Source organism: Carettochelys insculpta, chromosome 10 (genome assembly GCF_033958435.1).
Source record: "Carettochelys insculpta isolate YL-2023 chromosome 10, ASM3395843v1, whole genome shotgun sequence".
Lineage (NCBI taxonomy): Eukaryota > Metazoa > Chordata > Testudines > Carettochelyidae > Carettochelys > Carettochelys insculpta.
In genome coordinates this window covers 49,301,676-49,326,171 of record NC_134146.1, presented here as the reverse complement: position 1 = coordinate 49,326,171, position 24,496 = coordinate 49,301,676, and the positions used below count along the sequence as shown (strand labels likewise).

At 50.5% G+C, this 24,496-nt stretch overlaps 1 protein-coding gene across 9 annotated transcripts; it reads left to right on the top strand.

The window, feature by feature from the left end:
• The first annotated feature begins 81 nt into the window (after positions 1-81).
• On the top strand, positions 82-22,236 carry BCL6 (BCL6 transcription repressor). 9 transcript variants are annotated; one of them, XM_075004486.1, is made up of 11 exons: positions 504-2,331; positions 2,561-5,638; positions 9,093-9,131; positions 10,601-10,772; positions 12,617-12,838; positions 12,979-13,962; positions 14,470-14,651; positions 15,659-15,826; positions 17,903-18,033; positions 19,595-19,732; positions 20,962-22,236. In XM_075004486.1, exons 4-11 carry the CDS (start codon positions 10,612-10,614, stop codon positions 21,103-21,105), a joined length of 2,130 nt encoding a protein of 709 aa, XP_074860587.1. In that variant the 5' UTR covers positions 504-2,331; positions 2,561-5,638; positions 9,093-9,131; positions 10,601-10,611; the 3' UTR covers positions 21,106-22,236. The 9 variants fall into 9 exon arrangements, with proteins under 9 accessions (XP_074860585.1, XP_074860592.1, XP_074860590.1 ...); XM_075004484.1 differs by lacking the exons at positions 504-2,331; positions 2,561-5,638 and adding an exon at positions 82-175; XM_075004491.1 differs by lacking the exons at positions 504-2,331; positions 2,561-5,638 and adding an exon at positions 145-175 and having other exon boundaries at positions 10,605-10,772.
• Positions 22,237-24,496: the final 2,260 nt, after the last annotated feature.

The window sequence follows — 24,496 nt, the reverse complement described above, 5'->3', positions numbered from 1 at the left end:
GGTAATGGGGCGGCGCGGGAGGGATAGGGAGGCGGGGCCCGGAGGCCTCCCCTGGGTTGGGCGCAGTGGTAGAGTCCGCAGCTCAAATTCCGAGAATTGAGCGCTGCTGGATTCTTAGAACTGGGGTTCTTAGAAGTGGTGATGCAAGGAGTTTCTAGGAAAGCCCGGAGACCAGGTGATTGCTGCCGCCGCCGCCGCCGCCGCTGCTTCTCTTGCCGCCGCCGCCGCTGCTATTGATGATGATTTTTTTTTTACCCTTTCACGCTGCCGGGGCTGGAAGTTGCCAATGGCCCCGGCGCCTCTCCGGCCCCGTTCGCCTCCCTGCCTGCCTGTCTCGCGTGGCAGGTGTTCGGCGGGGAGCGCCGGGGCGCGCGCGCGCGCGTGGGGGTGGGGGGGTGGGGGTTGATTTTGGGGGGCGCGTGTGAGTTTTTTTTTGGGGGGGGGAGGGGGAGGGGAGGGCAGAGGCATCGCGGCGGAGGGGGGGGTGGGGAGCGGGAATGTTCGCCTGAGGGTGACAGGCGGAGCTCGCCGGCTGGGCTGCGACGCTCTGGCTGCACGTAGGGCTGCTCGCCTCTCGGGCGGCTCTTGCACCGAGCCGTGTTATTATTATTGTTGTTGTTGTTATTACTCCGCGTTGGCTCGCTCGGGGCAGGCTGCCCTTTCTCTCCTCCCCGCCTCTCCCGGGCTGCTTTTCCCCCGCCGCCCCAGACAGGGAGCGGAATCTCTGCGTTGCTGTTCCCTCTCTGCTCGCCCTGCTTGGCAGAGGCTTCCCCTGGCCTGGCGCTCGTCCACCCCTAGCCTCGCCGATTAGATTCAGTGACGGGGGGCAGGGAGCAGACGTTTGCAAACAACAAATGTTCCAAGCGAACACGGGCCGCTGGGCCAGGGCCCCGGCGCGCCCCTGCCTGTCACCCCCTCCTGCTGGTGGTGGTCGGGGGTGGGGGGGCGCTTGTGTTTTGCGTGGCCGTGGAAAGGCGATTTGTCAGTAGTTTCGTGCGTTGGAAGTATTTGAGCGGTCGCTGTTGGGGGAGGAACCTGTCTGCCTGGGTTCTGCACCTGCAGCCGCCTGGATGGAGGGTCGGGGAAACAAGATAGCGGCGAGGAGGGGGCGAGAGAGCGAGGTTTTGGGGGGCGGCAGTCCTGTTGTGGTGGTTTGGGCTCATGCGTTGTGTCCTGACGGCTGGGTGACCGCTGTGCATTTTGTTTTGCTTTTCTCCACGTTGCAACATCCCCGAGGCGGACAGATTCACACGCCCCAGGACTCCGGCTAGACAGGGGTATTGCAAAGCGCAGGAGCAGGGGCTAGAAACAGCCCGACTTCTGTTGCTGTAGAGAAGGTGGTGACAACACAACTCGTGTGTTTGTGTGTGCGCGGTTCCCCCTTCCCCAGCCAGTGCGACTAGATGACTTTGCAAAAGGGCTAGCCAATTTTGCAACCTGTGGCTCTCCAGCCCCGCCGAGCCACGCGTTAGAATGAGAACAGCTGATCATGTTTTCAGGGGGACCCCAAAAAGGGTCCGGAATCCCCCATTCTTGGCTCGGCTAACTCTTTAATTCTGCCTGAGCGGATCACCTGCATTTTTTTCAATGAGTAATTCCTTGGGGAGCGCGGCTGTATTTCCTAGAATAATTGCACCATCCTGGGTTTGGTTTTTTCCAGCTGATAGGGAAATAAAACCTCCCCTTTTTTTTTAACCGAGACTTAAGTGCTTGAAGGAGACTTAAAAAAAATCTGGGTACTGATTGTCTCTGGCTCTGTCAAATATCCGGGTACCCCCCCCCCCGCTGGAGGCGGGGGGACACTCCATCCACCAGCATTCCCGAAATCCTCCTGTTCCCCCAGCACTCGGGTGGGAAGGGAGCAAACACCCCCCATTAGTTGATGGTCCCCCTGGAGTGTGGCGTGAAGCCCCGGAACGGCGAAGAAATCGCTGCTGCGGAATGTAAACACACCAGCCGCGGCTCGCTCCGGAGCAGGGGGGCTGTCTGCAGCGCCCGTGGAGACGGGCTGCCCTCTTCCTGCGGATTGCGGGAGGGGAAGGAAATTAAAAATAAATCGGCAGCCAGGGACAATCCCCCTTGTTTTCCTCGCCGTTTACTACCGCGGCTCGCCTGGCGTGGAGGCAGGCGCTCGTAAATCTGCAGCCCTGGCTCACGTCCACACGCTATTCCTGGAGGGAGCAGCCCAGCAAAGAGAGGAGCCGGAGCAGGCGGGGGTTGTTTAAAAGGGGACGGGAGGGGGAAGGTTAGAGGACAGGCAGGAGAAATCCCGGAGCTTTGCAAAGGTGCACGCCCCCCCAGCCCCCCATCCGCCGTGGTCTCCCCTGTCAGGTGAAATGTGACCAACCTTTTGGAAGGGGTGGGGAGGGAGGGTTAGAAATCCGGGCCTCGGTGACGCATGGGCCGGGGGGGATCAGTCCTGACACGGTGCTGCTGATGTTTTAACCTAATGCGCGAGGAAGCTGGTGAAGGACCAGCAGGAGGAGACAGTCAAACTCCAGGGCCAGCAGGGGGGAGGTTTCAGTTTCCCTCCCACCTAACCGTGTTAATTTCTTTAAAGGATGGCTTGCTCCTTAATGGCAGGAGTGCCTTCTCCCCAGGCGCCGGACCCAAGAGCAGACCTTCCCCTGGAGGAGGCCGGGGAGCTGGGAGAGAAAGTGACCAGTGCAATCCCTGTGTGTTTAGATGGTTTTTTTTTAATTGACGAGTTCCAGTTCGTTTGTTGTGTAAATGACAGCTGTGACTTGATGGCAAAATTCGTTTCCCCTCCCCCAAAACGCGGGGGGGACTTTGTTGTGAAAACTTCGTGGTTTAAGAAGTCGTGTGTGGCGTACTAGCGACCTCTCTCGGTTTTAAGGGGAATTACTCGCTTTTTGGTTGTGCAGGGCTTTGTTGTTGTTGTTATCACAATATTATGAAATAGCTTGGGCTGTTTGGAAGGAAGGGAGAGAAATAAAAACAACCACAACAGATTCCTACATTTTTTGAAAATGTGTGGCTTCTCTTCCATTCTTTGAATAGGGCTTTTAAAGGCCTTGGATCCAAGAGCTGGAGATGTTTATACGTAGGAGGTTAATCTGATCTAAAAAGCAAGTATGCCCCTGCTCCCCCGCAAAAAAACCCCAAAACTGAAAAGCCCCAATCAGTGAGTTCTGCCATCCGCTTCACTGGATGCAGGGTCAGCACTAACCTGGCTTAGGAGTGGAGAAAATGTACACTGATCAGCAGGACCTGCAGCCTCCAACTGGAGCAAAATTCTCAGCAGTATCAGAAGAGGTTAATGCTGAGCCCTCCTGACTCCAGGATTGGGCCCTGAATCTGACACCTGACTCATCTGGATGTTTGTCCAGAGGTTTTAAACCTTAATTGTTATTCACAATATTGTATTAAAGGCTTAAGGGCAAAGTGCTTTCAGCATAAAGACAGGCCATAAGGGTTTGTTTTACGGCTAAGAAATCCCTTCAAAAATATTTGGAGGCAAAACATTTTCTCATGGGGTGAGAACTGTAGTCTGCATTGCAACTGTGTTTTATAAGCTAGCAAACTATCATAGTAAAAAAGCCTTCAAATTTTCTTTTTGTTGAGTAATCATTCATTCAAATATTCAAAGGCTGTTTAAGGATCTTTTGGAAAATTAGGTGTTTTCATTTGTCCTGGAAGAACAGACTTCTTGGCTAGGGAAGTGTTCAATATTGAAGGACAAAATTAAGCCAAAGGTCCCTTGTAATATGTTTCTATTCCAGTTCCATCCTTCCCCGCTCCTGTTTTGACGGTCTGAGTCAATCAGAGAAGAAATAGCATTTCTCTGGTTATTTATTATCCTAAAGAGAACGAACTCTGGAGGATGATTCTCAGAGACCACCAAAAATAGTCAAAAACATGTATGATTTTTTTTTTAATTGTTAGAGTTCATAGCTTGCCTAAATACTGAGGACTCTGAAGACTTCTGTCTGAGTTCTAAAAAAGCCTAGCAGAAACATTTAAGTTTGGATGGAAAAAGGTCATAAAAATCATAATGTTGTTCAGACATGTTTTAAAAGAAACAATTTACATTGACAAAATTATATGTTCTCCAGCCTGGTTGTGGTGGTTTATTTTCCAAGGGAAAATTAGATCTCTACAACACAGCTAAAGTGTGCCATCTAGTGGCTTGCTTTAGAAGTTTTTGCTGACTGGGTGCAGCTAATATTTCAAGCTTTGACAATGAAAAACATGTTGAATACAGCGCCTTTTAGGGAAAAAAAAAACGCTAGCTGGCCAAAAATCAGCGATGAAGAATAGGCACACATCTAGTGCCACAGAAACTAATTGGCTAGCCAAACTGAAAACAAATAAGTACATAATAAAATATTCTTGATACTTCCATATGGAGCTCTGTCTACATATTTTCATGAAATCATGTGTAAAATATTTCTTGTCTGTGGTGTGTTATGTGCTATTCCTGAATCATTGTCTTAATATAGGTTGTCTTGTATCACAAAACTATTCATCCACTTAAAAAAGTTTGTCACCCTACATGGCAGCAAACCTAATTTTTAAGAAATTTGCTATATTGTCAGTGTTATCCAAACACCAGCATGAATGCAGGTGGCAAAACTTAATTAAGGAAATAATGCCAAGTTTGAAAATCCTATTTCAAACAAAATTTTCTTAATGTGTTACAAGCACTTTAGACGAGGAAGATAATTTAATTATCCGACTTGCATGTTCCCATTTCTCCTCTCGGGCAATGAACAATCAAGATGAAATAATTTTTCAGGTCCCAGCACTGCAGTATTTGGGATGTCAATGCTGCCTGGGAGTGTTTACAGTTGTAGTTAGAACTTTAAAAATACATCTGGGAAGGTATTATTTAAAAATGAAATTTGGAGAAAATTTGACTGGCCTGAGTCCCATCTTTCATTCTGCCCTGGAGTGAAGGATGAGGAGTGGTAACGAGATTCAATTCTCATACTTGCGTGCTGATTTTATTTTTAAACAAGTCTTGTGACTGGTAAAATGACAACAAAACCTCTCATTTCCCCCATTGGATGGCTTTTACCTGTTTTGAAGTTTAAAGTTTGGGTGACCCTGAGCATCCAAATGTGAGTAGACTTTCTGAGACTCCACCTTCTGACTGCAAATTTCAGCCAAGCTTTTTTTGATTGTCCTGCCTACGAGACTTTCTCCATTTCCATTCTCAGCTGGACACTGGAAAGGTTGTAGTGTGCATTTCTGACCATTTGGAAACCTCAGTTGAAATTGATTTCTAAGAGGTTGGGGGAACAGTGGTTGATTGGCTTTCTCTTCTGTCTTTGTACAGTAGTAAGCTAGCTGTTTCACTTCCAGTTACGTTTATTACCAGTCACTCAGGCATAATGAAGACATGACTTTTACTTACCACAGAGGGAGAATTATGGACTAATGCACTGCAGAATTGCATAGGGGAGAGAGATTTCTTTTTCCTGAGTCACAGGATTGGTCATTCTGTAGGATAACTTACATGGCATCCTCCCAACTTCACTACACTGATTTTTTTTTTTTAAACCATAATCTTTGCTAATGGCCACATGAAGCAACTGTGCGAACTAAACTTACTTGCCCAGTTGGAGAGCTGCAATATACCTGATTGTGTCCACAGTCCAAACTTGCCATTATGGTAATGTATTCTTTTAAGCTACTTTAAACAGTACATGATTATTTGAGCTAATGGGCTACATATTCCTTAGTGTCACTCCATCGACTTGAGCTGAAATAACATTTCCGTCTGTATGTTAAAAATTAATGTGTGGATTTGATTTATTGGGAAGCACTGAAAAAAGTTTGACTCATCACCTCTGAAGGCAGCTTACTGGGTTTCCATCTTCATGAATGCTAAGCAAGAGCTGGGCATTAGCAATAGGATTTTGAAATGATATTCCCATCCCCTTTTTATTTTTTTTAAATGAAGAGCACAGTAATGGGCTGAGTAGGGCTATTTCCAAGCATTCAAAAGTGCAACCTGTTCCAATCCTCAGACATTTCACATGGGCTGTAGCACCCAGCAGTGCCAGAGGAAACAATGCTGTTTTCCTAGTTACAAGTGCCGATGATAAACCCATGCCCAGCATGTACTGCATTTCCTAGAAGCATTTGTTTGCTGGCAGGAAATAGCACCAGCCTGAAAGAGGCTGGAATGTTTAATAGGCTGCTAGTGACCCAGTCACCAGAGGGGCCAAAGGGCGGGTAAGAGGCTCCCAAGCCTCTTTGTTTGACGCTGCCAGCGTGTCTAAGCCTGAGATTTTTCTGTGATTAAGCTGAAGCCGTGGTGGCCTAGGCAAGAGCGGTTACTAAATTAATGCCCTGCTGGGCAGAGGTAGGACTCTTCCACGCCCTGGGCTCAGGCCCTGGTGCGATAAACTAAAGCCTCAGGAGCAGCGGTTGCAAAGAGGTCTCCGTCCCAGGACTAGGGCTGACTCTCCGCTGCTGAGAAGTGGGGCTCCTTCGGACGGACAAACTGGGTGCCTCGTTGGGGGCGCACCCACAAAATAAAGCAAAGGCGGGGCAGGGCTGCCGCGGTGCTGTCTACACTAGGGCTGGCGCGCTGGGCCGGGCGGGCTGGGAAGGGCTCGGAGACGCTCGCGGCGGGGCGCCCCCTAGCGGGCAGAGCTGTGCAGGAGCCCGGCCGGCTTGCGGGGGTCGCTAAGCGCTAGCAGAATGGGGCCCCCTGGGCTGCCCCCTGGCGAGGTACCTGCGCCCTCCGCTGCTAGGGGCTGCGTCCCAGCTGGGTCTGAGCCCCCGCCTGCTGCTCAGGGGGACGGAGGAAGCAGCTCCCCCGGGACCCTGAGCAGGGCGTGGTCCGTGCGCCCCCGGGCGCCGGGTACTGCCCAGTCGCCGCGCCCACGCGGGGACGGGGAGCCCCCTCGGGTGGCGAGCGGAGGCCGGGCTCTCTGCTCCAGCGCCGGGCACCGCGGGAGGCTGCAGCCTGCTGTGGGGGGAGCCCCGGCTGGCCGTGCTCCGGGCTGGGCTCCCGGCTGCCTTCCTAGAACACGGCTTCTGGGCAGGCTGCGGAGAGTGGGGCCTTCCCGGAATGACAGCGCGGTGACATTCCGGGCGCTAACCTGCCATGGGGGACGGCGGCGGGGGGGTTGGGGGGACGGACACTTCCTCCCCGTCTAAACACAGCCAGCCCGGAGCAGCCCGGCGCTTCACACCGCTCCCGCGCCCCGGCTGGGCTGGGGCAGCAGCGAGCTGCCAGGTACCGCGGGGAAGAGAAACGGGACGGTGGGGGTGGAGGGTTCTTTCTCCTCGCTACGGTCTGCTGGGTTGGGAAGCAGATTTCCCCCCCCCCCCCCCCGCCGCTCCCGTGCAGGACAGGGGCTCTGGGGAAACCCCACAGCATGGGAAATTAGCTTGCGGGTGGGGGGTGGATTGTGTCCGGGCGCTCCCCCCGCCCCTTCTATCAGCCGCCACATCTCTACGGTCTTTGCTGCTGGCTTGTGATCAGACGCATAGGAAGGTCAGGCTGAGGGGGGAGGGGCTCATTTGCATGTGGTTTCCTTGCTAGGGGATATCTGGGGAGGGGGCCCCCTCCCACTGTCTCAGTCACAGCAGCCGATCAAAGGCAGGACCTGCTGCTAAGTGCAGGGCAATTAGCCCGGCGTGGGAAGCAGGCATGTGCCTGCCAGAAGCCTGGATGCGTCTGCTTTCTAGCAGGGGTGTGGGCCAGGCAAGTGGTGGGGTTTGGCAGAGCTGCCCCAATGTGGAGCAAAGTTGGGCTGGGGAGTGGGACAGGATGGGGGCTGCAGATGTGCGTTTGGGTGGCAGAAGGATGGTACAAAACGCTGGGTAGCACTGAGGGCAGGTTGTCCAGTGTTCCCTCTAATTTTTCCATCCATGGGTGGAATAAATATTGTTATGTGCACCGGGCATGTGTGGATGTGCACCACCGGTGGAAACACAAGCTGCCGGCTGTGGGCGCTCTGCTAATCAGCTGGGTGGCACCTGTATCTCTCCTGGGCAGCTGCCCAAGTGTTCAGTTTACGGGAAAACTGCTCCTGCCTCATCCATGTAAAAGAATTCTACCGTTGCAGGGACTTCCTGCATTACATAGAGCAGGCGGGGTTGAGAGTTGGCAGGATTTGGGAAATGAGTCACCTTTTTGGAGTTTCAAGTTAGGGAGACTTGTGTCATTTGAGTGTATGAAATGGATTTTCATGTCATCCCCTTGTCTTAGCATCTTAACAATAACACGCACATTCCTCGTCTGCTCCAGGTCCATAAATCTTTGGGCACATATCTTGGTGTGTCTGGAATGGTTTATGGCTGTTATTGAAAAGCCGAATCATAGCTATGATTTGCTTCTCCCCTTTTTTAAATATAAAGGCCAACTGTGGGGGGAAGTGTAAGTGTGTGCGTGTAAAATTCTCTTAGCATGGGCTAGAAAGGAGAAATCCCTCCATCCTCACTACATTAACTCCTCAAAGCCAGCAGGCGGAGACAAAGAGCATCTTCTAGCAGACAGAGAAGGGACTTATACTGGAGTCTTTCTACCTCTGCCCCAGCTTACTTTGAGACTTCAGTCATGTTACCTAATCTTTCAGTGCATCAGTTTCCTAATCTCTAACAGTTTCCGGTGTTTCATATTTCCAAGGTGTCTGGAAAGCTTTAGAGTAATGGTGGCTGCTAAAGAGAGTGATTTCTGATCTCTTTCAAATTGTTATGAATGAAGGGAAGGGAGAGAATCTCTTGTAGTCCTGTGTGATGCAAGGAGATAAGGGAATGCTGAGGATGGGGGAAAGGCACCTCTGAAAGAAGTAGTGGGCAAATTCTTGTCTGATGCTCCCTGTTCCCTGCAGTCCCTGACTAACAGATAGGAAAGGCTTTCTGGCATACCCCTATGGTTTGAGGCAGAGGGTGTGAAAAGAGTCTGATTATATTCCCAAAACCTGTGGTTGCAATAAGAACGTACTGTACCGGGAGGAACAAATTAACTTTAGTGGAGAGTGGAAGTGTTCTTGCCATCCGCTCTCAGCCTGCTGACGTTACATCAAAACAACACACTTGCATCCTCCCCCAGTCAATTCACATCTTTAAGCTAATCGTCTGTTTGTTTTCTTGTGCTTGCTTTGTAGGTTTGAAAGAAACTTTTGGGCTGTGAATTGAGGCACTGGGTATGTAAATTGAATTTCATGCTTCTTAAAAATGTGTTGAATGAAATGTTTCATTAAGCCCAGCCGGAATTTGTATTCAGGCAAGTGACTGCTCTGCACAAAATTACCCATTCATATCCTACCACCGCCAGTGGATCAGGGGGTGGATCTAACCCTGTCATTGTGCAATTTGGCATTTAAGATTCAAATACCAGTGTGGGATTTCAGGTGGTGTATGATAGCTTCCTGGAAAAGGCTGGGTCAGGAAGGATTCGCATCAGGAGTTCTATAATCAGGAAGAATTTACATGCAGTTCCTGTTTCGGAAGGATTCACACCAAGAACTGGTGAGGGAAGAGGAGCAATGTTCTGGAACAATGCGAGCTAGAACTAAAAGTTGCTGGTGATCTAGGTTCTCTTGTTCGTGATGTAGCCACTGATTCACTACCCTGGGCAAATCAACTCAGAGCCACCCACTGGTTTTTGGATGCCCAACATGAGACCTCTTGGGCTGGATTTTCAGAAGTGCTGAGCAGGGTTCCCTCTAGTTTTTTCCCATTCATGGGCAGAATACATTTTTAATGTGTAGCTGTACACCACCAATAGAAACACATGCTGCCTATTCTGGGAGCTGTGCTCAGCTTACAGGGAACATTGGGGCTGAGCATCTGTAGCTTTTTATGGGATCTTCATGAATCGCTCTACCTTCCTTGGCTAGATCCTGTCGTTTGGCTGCCCATTCAACTGTCTGATCCCAGTGAGAATGACGCAGGTGTCCGAGCTGCCATGAACAAAGCATGAAGTGTGCCATCTGATAACTGCCACAGATTAGCCTGCAGGGTTTGCTTTGCTTTGTCTGCCACTTCAATGACAGCTTCAAATAGCAGCTTCAAGTGGCAGTGAGCAGAGCACGGGTCCTGCAGGCGTGGCCCATGGGGAAGCAGGAGCAGGCCTGGCGGGAGGTGTGATGGGGAGATGGCATAGCCGCCCTCCTGTTCCCGGGAAGGTGCCCTTGAGTTCACCCATCAGGTAGATGGCTGAGACTCCTGCTGTGTCCCCTCCACATCTTGGACCCCTCAGCAGAACCACCTCATTCTCGTGGGCGCTGCAGATGGAAGCTGAAATTTGGTTGTAGCCTAGACTGTGGTCCCTGTAAGCTGTCTGCATGTGCAGCCACTCTGGACAGATTCAGATGCCTCCCAGCTGATTAGCAGAGCCCCCCTCCCTACCCGCTCCAGCTAGGTTGGTTGTTTCTCCTGGTGGTACACATTCACACATGCCTCAGTGCACATAAATTTATTCCCTGTATGAATGGAAAAGCTTAGAGGGAACATTGATCCTAGATGATTGTTGTTTCTTCTGTAGCTGAGGATCTTGTTATTCTAACCAAAAACTGCCCCTCAGGACAGCTCCTTGCTCGGGTAGATCATGGCACCTCTTGGCCTTGCTTTATGATACTTTCTGAGCCACTCCATGATTTTTCTTTTTCAGGCAGAGTCGAGATGGCCTCTCCGGCAGACAGTTGCATCCAGTTCACCCGCCATGCCAGTGATGTCCTGCTCAATCTCAACCGCCTTCGGAGCCGGGATATCCTCACTGACGTCATTATCATCGTGAACCGGGACCAGTTCAGAGCCCACAAAACTGTCCTCATGGCCTGCAGGTGACGAGGGGTGAAAGACACAGCTGCTTTCCCCTGCAGCCCCCTCCCTCCCTGGAACACACGTTCTGGTCTGTCGGAAAAAGCAGCATGTCTGACATCTTGGGTCTAGCCCTGCCTTTCAGAGCCCAGTGTTCACATCCACCGGAAACAGACACGTGGCTGGGACTGGAATCAATTCCATTCAGCTCTTTGGTCTAGCCAGTCTCCATGCTGATGTGGGGCTACATCAGTGTGTTTCTTACAATGCTGCATTGTGTAGCAGCGTCCAACCCCACTAACCCTGTGACCTTGGGGCAGACAGCTGTAGTTGGGGCTAGAGATTACAGCATCCATCTGCAGAGTCTCTCAGCTCTGGTGGCTGTGGTTATCTTCCCAGAGGGCACAGGCTGCAGCTTAATGAATTGTAAAAAGTATATTTCACGTTGACCCCCTCTAGTCTGGCACCCTTGGGACCTGACCGATGCCAAATGGGAGAATTTACTGAGCCACTGGACGGCCATATTGTCTAGCACATTACCAACCCTTCCACTGCTTACTGGGCTCTTAGCAGACAAGTAGGGGCAAATTACAGCTAAATAACAGCACAGAACACTGAGAGACAGGACTGAAGGCGGTGAACAAACTTTATGGGACCACAGGAAACTTGGCCACACCCATGATGAGTGTTCATCCAGCTAACTAAAATCGTGCCAGATTATGAATGTTGCTGGACAACAGAGGCTCAACCTGTAGTATTCTTGCCTTGAATTTACAGCATCAGAGGGTTAGACAGGAACTAATCTAATCGAATCCCCTGCTAAGATGCTGCACTTGTTGAGGCTAAATCATCCAAGACCAGTGGTTATCTAGCCTCCTTTTGAAAGCTTCCAGTGAAAGAGCTTCCACAACCCCTCAAGGCATCTGTTCCATTATCCTACTATTCATACAGTTAGATGAAATCTCAGGAAATGCCCCAACTCTGCTACGTTGTGCTTTGAACCAATGCCTCTTGTTCTGCCCCCTGTGGTAAGAGATGGCACTTTTACTCCCATACTTTTTATTAGGGCAGTATTTGAAAACCTCAGTCAAGTCATCCTCCTGCCACCACTTGAACGCTCCTTTTCCACAATTTGTCCTTGAGGCTTTCTCCGTTGACCGAGACACCCGTTTGCTGCTGTAGATAAAACACCTGCCACTTCGATTGGCATTGTGATGGGGCCTTGTTTTATCCAGTGGTGCCAATGTGGCGCAAAGGAGAAGCTGTTGGCATGGAAAAAATGCGTCAACAAAGCACCTGCAATTTGTATTATGCATAAATGTCTTGTTGCAGTGCAAGATTAGTGGGCAGTTGGAAGAAACTCTGTTTCTCTTGAGGGTTCAGAGACCAATAAGTCACAGAGGGACATAAAACAGACAACGGGAGGTGGAGAGGGTTAGGAGATAGAGGCCTTAGGAGATACGCCGATAAGGCCAAAGTCCCAAGAGAGGTACACGAATGTTTGAAGTTGTGAGGATGTTTGGTGGTTGGAGCAGCAGAAGAGAAGGTGAGGTGTAATTTTGGGGACCCAGTGGAAGAATTTCTGGCTAGCTGAGAGGAGGCAAGAGGTATGGGATGAGTGAGAGGATTTCCATGGGTGGATCTAGGGAGGTCTTTTAACTAAGGTCCAAGTGCTCAACCTTTTCCACACCAGGGCCTCCTTCCCAGCCCTCTCCCCATGTAGCACTGTGGGAAAGGCTGAGAGTTCATGATGTCCAGGTGGAGTAACCCTGTAATAAGTTCTGTCCTATAGACTTCCCTCGCTCTTCTTCCGAAATCTCAAAACATTGGGTTCACTCTCCCCTCCCATCCCTTTTCCCCTTTGCAGCGGCCTCTTCTACAGCATCTTCACCGACCAGCTAAAGTGCAATCTGAATGTCATCAATCTGGACCCGGACATCAATCCCGAGGGATTCTGTATCCTGCTGGACTTCATGTACACCTCCCGCCTCAACCTGAGGGAAAGCAACATCATGGCCGTCATGGCCACTGCACTCTACCTGCAGATGGAGCATGTTGTTGATACTTGCCGAAGGTTTGTCAAGTCTAGGTGAGACACCTGTGGCTGAGTTGGAGAGCTTGTGTTTTTTGGGTGGGCGGAGGGTGGATTTGACAACGCACCTGCTACCTCGTTTTGAAGGCTGGGAATGGGTTGTAATGCCCTCCTTTTTGTCTCCGTTCTTTATGCAGTGAAGCTGAGATGGTCTCTGCAGTGAAGACGCCGAGGGAAGAGTTCTTGACGGGTCGGATGCTGACTCACCCAGAGATGATGGCTTACAGGAGCCGGGAAGTCTGTGAGAACAACATGCCGCTCCGCAATACGCCACTCTGTGATGGGAGGGCCTTTGCCTCCAGTTTGTACGGTGGCCTGTCTGTATCGCCCATTTCCTACACTGGATACAACCCCATTGCAGTCAACGGCTTCCTCTTGGACGATGACCTGCGGGAGACCAGGCTGCCCCTGCCAGATGTCTCGAGGGCCAACCCTTTCCCCAAGGAGAGAGCGCTGCCGTGTGACAGCTCCAGGACAATCCCTATAGACTACACCCGAGCCATCACCGATGTTTCCGCCAGCACGTGCCACACCACCATCTACTCTCCAAAAGAGGCTGCTGCTGAAGAGGCCAGAAGCGACATGCACTACAGCGTCACTGCTGGCCCTAAGCCCGTTGCACCTTCTGTCCGAAACAATCCCTATTTCGCCTGTGACAAAGCAGCCAAAGAAGAAGAGCGGACCTCTTCAGAAGATGAGATAAGCCAGCACTTCGAATCAACCAACACACAAATGAACCGAAAGGGCCTCGTCAGCCCCCAGAGCCCACAGAAGTCCGACTGCCAACCCAACTCGCCAACCGAGTCCAGCAGCAGCAAAAATGCCCGCATCGCTCAAAGCTCGGGCTCTCTGGGTACCAAGAGCCCCACCGACCCCAAAGCCTGCAACTGGAAGAAGTACAAGTTCATTGTCCTCAACAACCTCAACCAGAGCACCAAGCAGGACAGCGCCGACCAGAACGAAGCGGGAACCCTCTCCCCTCGCTCCTACATGTCTTCGTCAGCTTGTCAGCAGTCCATGGAACCGGAGAATCTAGATGTCCAGTCCCCAACCAAGCTGAGCGTGAATGGGGAAGACTCGACAATCCCACAAGCCAGCAGGCTCAACAACATCGTGAACAGGTAAGGCAAACCCCCAAGAGGAGATGGAATTTCTTACGTTGCTGATGGGTCTTAATAATACTTTGGATAAATACCCAATTTTGGTTGATCATCTCACCTCAGTTTTTTGGCAGATGTAAATGGGTGAGTTCAGGGGCCCACAAGAGTCAATAGCAACCGAGGAGCTAGCCAGTAATGTACGTTTCCCAGATGTGTGACCACAGGCAGTGTAGGCTGATGCTTATATTAGGAGCTAAGAATCAAGATTCCGGGCTCACTCTGGCTGTGGACAGGTCATTTAAACCCCAGGCCTCAGTTTACCAGCCCGAGAGAGACATTCAGAAAGTGCACCAAAGCCACTGGGGGATGGGCACTCTAAAAGAATGAAGTGTGATTGGTGAATGCACTGTACAGAGAGTGTCAATGGGGCCCTTGTCCTGACTAGTAAGTGTATTGGTGCCTGGGCTGGAGGAGGCCCTGTGGTTTGTGTCGCTGAAGCCTTTCAATGGGTGTTGCTCTACTTCACAGATCCCTGGATGGGTCCCCTCGGAGCAGCGAGGTGCAGTCCCCTCTCTACCTGCATTCATCCAAATGCAGCTCCTGCAGTTCCCAGTCACCCCAGCATTCTGAGATGTGCCTTCACACCCCTGGCTCGGCCTTCGGGGAGGAAATGGGTGAAACCCACTCCGAATACTCCGACTCCAGTTGTGGTAAGTCCAGATTCCATCCTCCCTCAGTTGCCCTGCCAGCTGGCATAGGGGGTGCCATCGCACCTGTGGGAGCGCCTTCCCACAGTGCCATTGTGCCACGAGAGGGGTGGGGGCAGTGGGCGGTGGGGGGTTGATCTCAACACCGCAGGACTCGGGGAGTGTTTTGGTCTGCATCTGGACAAGCAGGCTGGTGCGGGTCTGCCCAGCGGACTGAATGTGAACGGCCATGGCTTAGGCCCTCCCTTTTCCAAGGGGATCTCAAAGTGCTTTCCAGACCCTCTGCCTGCAGGGGAATTGGCTTGGGCCTCTAATGCAGCATGGGCAGTTTGGTTCATACTGAGTACTCTCAACCAGCCCAGCAGCTTAGGAAAGGAAACAACGAATGTCACACCCAGTCAGAATTGTGGGCCAGGAGGTGGAGCTCGGCAGGAAGAACAGACCCAGACGTGGACATGGTCATGTCCCTTGTCTTGTTTGCCAGCTCTGGGAACTCTCTCTAGTCTGGGAGAGCAGTTTGTCTATAGAGAAGCTTGCAAAACTCAACAAGCACAGGCACAAAAATCTCTTTGCTCCCACTCCTCCGCTGCATGGGGAAAATGGGGAAATGTTATTGGCTGCTCAAAACCCAAGTTGCTCAAGAGCAGAACTCAGAATTCCTGCACAGTGACTGCACCGTTCTTAGCAGCTCTTGTTCTTAGCAGCCCTCACATCTTTTTGCTTCGTATTCACGAAGACGCAACCTTGCGGGGATGGTGGGGAAGTCGGTGGGTTGGCTCTCCTAGGGGGTGGTTATGCTGTGCCTGTAGGAAGGAGAAGGTATCCAACACTAGGGGTGCTGCTGACTTTATGGTCCCAGACTGCTTTCCCCACAACTCTATTGACCCCTTGGTGGAAACAGAGGGTTGCTTAGACACACTGGCTTCGCTTCCCTGCTGGCCCCGACCCGTGCAGGAGGCGACCATGTGCTGCTGTTCTCGCTGACCTCCTTCGTTCTCTGTCCCTGACAGAAAACGGCGCCTTCTTCTGCAACGAGTGTGACTGCCGGTTCTCTGAGGAGGCTTCTCTCAAGAGACACTCCCTGCAGGCGCACAGCGATAAGCCCTACAAGTGCGACCGGTGCCAGGCCTCCTTCCGCTACAAGGGAAACCTAGCCAGCCACAAAACCGTTCACACAGGTACAACCCGCCGCAACGCAGCGAAGCAGGTTCCGAAAAGCGCACGAGTGCTGGGACAGCAGATCAGAGGACGGTTCCGTTCTGCCTGGCGTGCAGGCCTCATCCATAGCCTGCTCTTGGGCCTGCAGGGATGGGCAAAGTTCCCCTGGCGCCTACTAAGGGACAGCCACATCCTGGGAGCCCCTCCTCTTTAGGGATGGCTTAATCCCGGTGTGCCTTCCGCTACAGATGAGGACATACTTGTCTTCCTCCCCAGGGGGACGTCTGCAAAGTACTTAGGGATCCTTGACTCCGAGATGTTCTAGAAAGGCCTAACGTTCGGGGGTTTGCTTCCCACGTATGAGTGATGTTGGCTGTTCTGTTCAGAGTACTAAAGGAGGGTGGAGGGGAAAAGGCCCCTTTGGCTTTTTCATGGTGGCTACAAAGGCTGAGAGAGGTTATTTTAAACCCCCACCCCATGCAAAAACTATGTGGTTCTTTCTCCATTAGGAAATCAAGTGCCATCTAGCCTGGCAAAATCCCTGGTGACCTGGCAAACTCATGAACCAATGAAATGGTCTGAGCCAGCCCAGGGACAGATGAGAAAGGAAAAGGTCTGGGTCTAGTTGCTGCTATGAATTTGTGGGGAGAAGGAGGGCGCTTGTTAATGCTCAGGAAAAACAAAGCCCAGCTAACATTGTGAAGAAAAGCTTGGGTTCAAGATTCGGCCTCCCTCCCACTCCGGTGGGGCTGCATTGCACATGCTGAAGCCTGGGCCTTGCTTTATGCGTAGAAATAGTCCCTTTAAGATCACTGGAGACTAGACAGACACACAGGGTTACACACCTACAGGGTCCGAGCCCTGCAACGCAGGAGCTCACAGACAGCTCCTGAGATTCCCAGCCCAGCGTTCTGGTTAGCCTTCATTTAAAAAGAAAGGCAGGAGCGGGGAAAAGTAATCCTTCTGTGCACTCTTCAGCACATCTGTCTCCAGGGCATGGCTACGCCTAAGAGCAAAGAGCCAGTGGAGATTCTTTGTGTAGACAGCTGGTGAGAATAAGGCCGAATAGTTTGGGGTGACGTTACTGCTGTCTCCTGACTGCGGGGCGCTGAGCCAGCCTCTCCGCCTGGCTCACTTCTCAAAGGCGTGAGCAACAGTGGGATGAAATGCATTGAAAACGCAGCTGATCTCCTCTTCTTGTTGCAGCTCTGCTCCACTCACCCAGCTGCGGGATAAAGTGGGGTAAAGTTGCTTTGTCATTGGACTAGGCAGGGCTGAATCTTTAACCCTGTTCGGGAAAGCAGACAGCCTTGCCTTACGGCTCTGATTTCTAAGGCCACGCTTCCCCGTCTCTGAGTTGTAAGAGGGAGGTCGCCGTGTTAGTCTGTACTCCAACAAAACAAAGCAGCAGAAATGTAGCACCGCAAAGCCGAACAGAATGATTGATTTATTCGGTGAGGAGCTTTCGTGGGACAGGCCCTCTTCATCAGATCAATCTCATTTCCAATACAGACATCTCTGAGTTGTTTGAGTAACTTTCTGGGAGAGGGGATGGGGTCACTTCTGGCAAGGGTACCCTGCCAAAAATATCAGTGTGCCACACAGACAGCAGGCAGAGTCTCCGCTGCACCCAGATGTAGGCGGTAGGCATCCTGAGTCTTAACCCAGCTCAGGATGCGGGTTGGAACAGCCTGAGGGCGGCTCTAACACGAGCTGCTCCCCGCAGGGACCACCTGCCAGATGACGATAGCTGGAGCAGGCTCTTTGGTGGCCATTCTTTCTCCCTGGCTTCTGGTGCCTGCAGGGAAGTTGGTGTAGGACTGGCCCAGGATGGCTCTGCCCCCACTGGGGACTCCCGGTCCTCCCCTCTGACTCCCCATCACATGCACAGGCAGAGGCTTTGCACCTAGGAGGAGCAAAGCAGAACAGAGGGCCTGGAATGCAGCAGAGATTCTGCCCTGGGCTTTGCAGGGTGTCTCCAGGAGGCTCACATGTTCTCCTGCGGATGCTGAGAGCTTTAGTGACGTGGCTGAAGCTTTGGGGAGTGGGGGACGCTGCGCTGACCTAGTGTGTCTCTGTTTCTGGTGGGATGGCAGGTGAGAAGCCATATCGTTGCACGATCTGCGGAGCACAGTTCAACCGGCCGGCCAACCTGAAGACCCACACACGCATCCACTCGGGAGAGAAGCCCTACAAGTGCGAGACCTGCGGGGCCAGATTTGTCCAGGTGGGGACCTCACTTCATGCTCTACCGGTCCCCGTAGGAGTGGTTGGCATCTTCCTGCCCAGAGCAGGGTACAGCTGCATGGCTGGGACATGGGAAATGCCCTGAAGGGGATGCTGTTCCTTGCATAGTGCCTGGCAGTGATGTGCCCGTACTGCTGCAGAGCAAATCCAGGCAGGGGCAATGTGTAGGGGTCACATGCACCCCCAAACTCCACGGGCATGGAGGGCAAGGGGCCTGCCAGCAGCTGCCCCCTTTCCACTTCCGCAGCAGAGGAGGTGAAGCAACGTGGCCCCAGCTGGCTCTGCTCTGCCAGACGTGTCTCGGGGAAGATGCAGCTGGGGGAGCAAAGGAGGTGGGACCACATTGCTCTGCTTCCGCAGCGGCTGTCGGTGTCCCAGTAGTCCCCCAGGCCTCCTCAATTAGGGCAAGAGGCAGGATGTAGCTAGGGCAGGGGAAAAGGAGGGAGGGCAGAGCAAGGGAGAGGCAGGGGCTGAGGCGGAGGGGGTGTTGTCCCAGAACTGGGAGGGATGGCACGTGGCCAGTGGCCTTCTCACCAACGTCCCCTGAATGCAGGCGCCTACAATTTGCTCTGGGCAGGTCAATGCAGCTAGACCACTGGCTCCACCATGAAACACATTTGTGCCTCTTGCATTTCTCCGTGTGCTGTCAGCCACTGAGGCCCTCAAAGGCTATGTTTACACGAGAAGTCTCTGCCGACAGAAGTGACTGGCAGAAGGGATTTCCCAGCAAAACTTCTGTTGACAGATGGCATCTACGCATCAAAACAGATCAAAAGAGCAATCTGCTCTGTCGACAGAGCAGCCAGACTGCCTGGCCCTCTGTCCACAGAACCACTGACCGGAAGCTCTGCAAACAGGGCTGCCCAGTGAACCAGAAGCCAAGTCTGTCGACAAAAGGGCCTGGAGCATCTGCCCAGCTGTGTTGTCAACTAAACACTGTCAAGAGGGGCGTTATACCTGAACAGGGAGCAGTGTAACGCTGCTGGCGGGTGTACCAGGTTTTGTTGACAGACTGTCGACAAAGCGCATTTTATGTGTGGATGCCCTGTGGCTTTTTTTCCCCAACAAAACCCAGTTTTACCTAGAAAAGGCTTTTGTGTAGACGTAGCCCAAGGTTTTTTGCTGCAGATGTTCACTGGCGAATGCCCCAGGGAGTCTGGTGTAGAAATCCGTCCCCAAGAAAGACTGTCCTTTGGGAGGATCTCTTGCCCAAGAAGATTGGACTCAGGGTTACAGCCTCTGCTCACAAAGATGTTGGCTTTTCAAACTCCTTTTGGTGATGCTTGTTGATTAGAGGACTCCATTAGGTTTAGCATCTAACTTTCATACCAGAGCTGCTGCACCAGTCAGTCAGTCCAATCTGGTGTCTCCTCTCCTGGCCAATGGATGAGAAGATTGATTTGTTCTGGACCCCAACTATTACCTCGCTAATGTCCTGAAGCCCGAGGATTGATAGGAGTAGCTGGGGAAGCTTGGTCTGAATGCAGTGTGTGGCAAACATGCCTATGGGGACCCTTTTCTGACTCTCTCCTCTGTGGCAGGTTGCCCATCTCCGAGCTCATGTGCTAATCCACACTGGCGAAAAACCCTACCCCTGTGAAATCTGTGGCACGCGCTTCCGGCACCTGCAGACGCTCAAAAGTCACCTTCGAATCCACACAGGAGAGAAACCTTACCATGTAAGTGACTCCCTGGTGTTGTCCTAGAACACTAGGACTGGATGGGACCTCAAGAGGTCATCAAGTCCAGTCCCCTGCTCTCACAGCAGGACCAAGCCCCATCTCGACTATGCATGTTAGATATTTATGCCACCTGTTCGTAAATATCTCCAGTGATGGAAATTCTACAAACCACCTCGGCAATTTATTCCAGTAATTAACCACCCTGACAATTAGGAAATTTTTCCTAATGTCTGACCTAAACCTCCCTTGCTGCAGCTTAAGCCCATTGCTCCTTGTCCTGTCATCAGAGGCTAAGGGAAATAATTTTTCTCCCTCCTCCTTGTCATGTCCTTTTTGGACTTGAAAGCTGCTAAAATGTCCCCTCTCGGCCTTCTCTTTTCCAGATGAAACAAATCCAGTTATTTTAATCTTCTCTCATAGGTTCTATTTTCTAGATCTTTAATCATTTTTAGTTGCTCTTCTCTGGACCCTTTACAATTTTTCCACATCTTTCCTAAAATGTGGGGCCCAGAGTTATTGGTGCTCATGATTATGAGCCAGAACTTCCTAGCAGCTGTAAGGACCGTATACCATTCTGGGGAGAGAATATCCAACACTGCCAGCTGGCATGGTCCATCCCAACCACCAGGTCAGCCGTAGCACTGGTGCATTCTCACTAGGCCTGTCCCCAGGGTCATGACTCCATCTCTTCTCCATCACTTGGTGGCCTGGGTTGAGCTGTATGTGAAACCAGCCCTGACCTCCCAGAGAGGCTCTGAGTGCTGTTTCTCTCCCTCCCCTCCCCCATAGGAAGAAGGTCTTGTTGCTTTGCATGGCTTATGTTACAGCAGAGGCTTCAAAGGATGTTGCTTCTCTGCTGTAGGTGGGATCATGGAGAGGTTTGTCAAGACATGCCCCCCAAGCTCAATGGCCCCATCTCAATGTGAGGGCTGTTCTCTGGATAGGGTAGGCTGCTGTGCAGTCAGTGGTGTTACCTCAGGGGCGGCCTTGGTTCGGGATGTTTTTATGGGCCTTGGGGCAGAAACACTGGGGCTTCATGGCATCCTAATTTTTCTGCTGTAAAATCTATTGCCGTGTTGAGGCCATGTTCATGAATAATTGTGAGCTCACCCTGACTGCACAGTGATGTGGGGGGAGCACGGAGGAGTTGTGTATATGTGGCAAGATTATATCTGGCTCTGTGGACTTCTGAGCTAACAACACTCCCACCATCCTTTCCGTTTTAGTGTGAGAAGTGCAACCTGCATTTCCGCCACAAAAGCCAACTGCGGCTCCACCTCCGGCAGAAACATGGCGCCATCACCAACACCAAGGTGCAGTACCGTGTCTCCACAGCAGAGCTGCCACCAGAGATGCCCAAGGCGTGCTGAAGGCCAGGCGGGTTTTTCTGGGGGAGGGGAGAACAGTGTGAGTGTGTGTGTGAGAGCTGGGCGTGAAGATATCCAAAGGATACTTGTAACACTTGTAACACTTTAAAACTTTCATCACACGATGGAGTGCCTCTAAGCCCATAGTGCAGATAGGTGGGAAAAAATATTAAAAAAAATACACGGGTTTTATTTTTATTTTTCCCAGTTATGTGAAATTTTAAAAATCTATTTAGAGTGAAAGGCATATAAAGAAATGTCTGTGCAGTGGAGAGTTAAGCTCTGGAGTTTAACATTCACAGTCTGAAGATGAGGAATGTAATGTTGATATATGGGAACAGTTGGGATTTTTTGTTGTTGGGTTTTGGGGCTTGTTTTTTTTTTGCTTTTTTATGCAAAATATATGTTCTTTTAAAGAGAAGAAAAGAAATGAAATGTGTGTACTATTGCAGAGAGGGCTTTAACTTTTTTAACCAAAGGTGAAGGAATCTATGGCAGAGTTGTAAATATATATAAATATAAATATATATAAAATAAATATATATAGACCTAAAGATCTATTAAAATATATAATGCATTAAAGGCTTGATTTAGCATCTGCAGGCAGATGCTGAGTTGAGACACTTTAGTGTGATAGAGCACTTACCAAGGTATTTTAAAGTATTGCATCTGTATAAGTAAGAAAATATTTTGTCTAAATGCATCAGTGTATTTGTATTTTTTTGCAAGTGAAGGTTTACAATTTACAAAAAAGTGTGTATTAAACCAACAAAGCTGCAGAAGGAATCTAAAATAATAATAAAGTGTAATTTTTTTTGTTTGTTTTCAGTCTGTATATATGTAAAATGTTGTTCGCACGGTGCCTTTCTTTTCAATGGACGTTTTCAATGTATGAACTATATGAGCCCAATTTCCTTTTTAAGGTACAGCCTAATGTTGCAGAAGGAGTCCTCTGGCAGAACTGTGTATTGGGAAATGTTTTTTTGTGTTTTTGGTTTTTTTTTTTTTTGGTCATTTTACACGCTTGTGTTATGAGCAGTCTCGGGAGACAGGGTTTGGGCTGTGTCTAAACTGCATTAATACGTCTGTAAAATATAGCTGTACAAATACCAGAATAAAATGATGAAAAGTAAAGTACAAGGGAGCAAGAGGTGTTTTCTTCTGTCTGTTCCTCCGACAATCATAGAACACTGGAACTAGAAGGGACTTTGAGAGGTCATCAAGTCCAGTCCCCTGCCCTCGTGGCAGGACCAAGCGCCATCTAGATCATCCCTGGCAGCTGTTTATCTTACACCCACTTAATGGAATCTCCATCACTGGAGATGTTTCTCTCTCTCGACAGTTGATTACTGTTCTTAACCACCCTGACAAGAAGTTTTAGCTAATGTTTAACTTAAACCTCCCGAGTTGCAGTTTGAGCCCATTGCTCCTTGTCCAATCATCGCAGGTCAAGAACACCCTTTTCAGTACTTGTAAGCTGTTGCGATCTTCTCTTTTTAAACTAAAGTATCCCAGTTCTTTCAGTCTTCCCTCATAGCTCATGTTCTCTAGACCTTTAATCATTCTTGTTGTTCTTCTCTGGACCTTCTTCAGTTTCTCCACATCTTTCTTGAAACGTGGTGCCCAGAACTGGACACAACACTCCAGCTGAGGTCTAATCAGCCCAGAGCAGAGTAGACAAATTACTTCTCGTGCCTGGCTTCCAACACTCCTGTTTATGCATCCCAGAATGATTGATTTTGGGGCGACAGAGTCACACTGGTGACTTATGTTTAGCTTGATCTGAATTTCTCTCACGTGGAAGGGACCAGATGTAATCCCTAAGCACACTGAACTCCATGGGAAGATGCCCTATTCACTGTTGAGACATGTGACCTCAACCCAGCAAAGCTCACACAAGCGGTGCCGTTGATTTCAAGAGCGGATGCTATGTGCACACAGTTAAGCACGACCTCAACCATTTTGCTAGATTTTGACCAAGCAGCAGCCTGCATTGAGTCCAGTGGGTTCTGTGTGAAAGGTGCATGCCTTTGAATATCAGACCACTGCTACTACTGTGCCTAGGTCTGACCCCAGTGTTTTCCAAATTTAGGGGCCCAGTGCTCAGCACTGAAGGGCTGTAGATTGCCGATGAGCTACAGAGTCGATAAGCTAGAGCTCAGCCCCTGAAGATGTGGTATAGGCCATAGAGATTCTCTTGCGAATCTCCACCTCTCCCACCCGAGAAACAACCATCTTTCATTCATGAGTGCAGAGTTGGGCTGGCACAGTCGGGCCAAGGATGTATTTTAGGAGCTGTAAAAAAGGAGAAGCCATCGATCACGTGACAGCCAAGAAATTGTTCGTGGACTAGAGTTTCAAAACCTCTGCTCTGCTTTTGTCCAAGTAGTCTATTAGCTTACCAAAGAGAAAGCTGAGGCAACGCATTTTCAGTCTGAGTACTTACAGGAGAACAAGTATTCAATCCAGGTGCTCTTCATTCTGCCACAGAAAGATTTCACCCATCTCTCTGGCAGGAAGTTGAAGGCAGACAAAGCTTGCATTTTGAACAGGGAAAGTAGCGAACCCTGGGAACAATTCACTGATGGTTTTGGTGGATTCTCCAATCCTGACCATCTTTAAATCAAGATGGGATTTTCTCCAAGAGATCTGCCCTTGGGCCCATTATGGGGACATTCTCTGGCCTGTGCTAAGCAGAGGTCACATAAGACTGGTCCCTGGGAATCTGGAACAAACTGTGGCTGAGAAATCAAACCAAATAGCTGCTGGCTCATGTGACTTGCTGGTTACTATTTTTGCTCTAGTGCGCAAGCAGCACTAGCTAATAAAAGCCCTGTTACATTTCAGTTCTCCTGGAAGCACTGGAGGGGTAAAAGTCCAGTGTCGGCCTAGAAAAGGATAATATTTGTGTAAGGGGGGGAAAAACATAATTGATCCTTTTATAAACAATACCAAGCAGTGTAAAGTAACAGACCAAAATACCGCTCTTTTCTCCAAGCATGTTACTCTCCTGTGAGTTCTGCTCCTATCAGCTATGCCTGACCTTCTCTGCTGGCCTTCCAATGCTCCACTTAGGCTAATGAAGCCTGGAGCATATATTGAACTAAGCAGAGCAGCCTTGATGCTGTGCAAGCATTTAATACAGCTAAAAGGTCACTGGGCTTTTTGCTGCCCCGTTACTATTGAATCATGTCTGCTGCTCTGCTAGCATGGACACTGCCAAGTCTGCCTCTGTGTGCCACAGTGAATCTGAGCCGTGTCTGTAGCCTCCCCAGGATCTGAACGATCCATAGTGTGGGGGTGGGTTGTGTGACTTTGTTGTCTGGGCTGCTTGCCAAAGTTGGGAAAGTCCAACTGTCTGGACTTGCTTCCTCGGTGGATAGAACACGGGTCA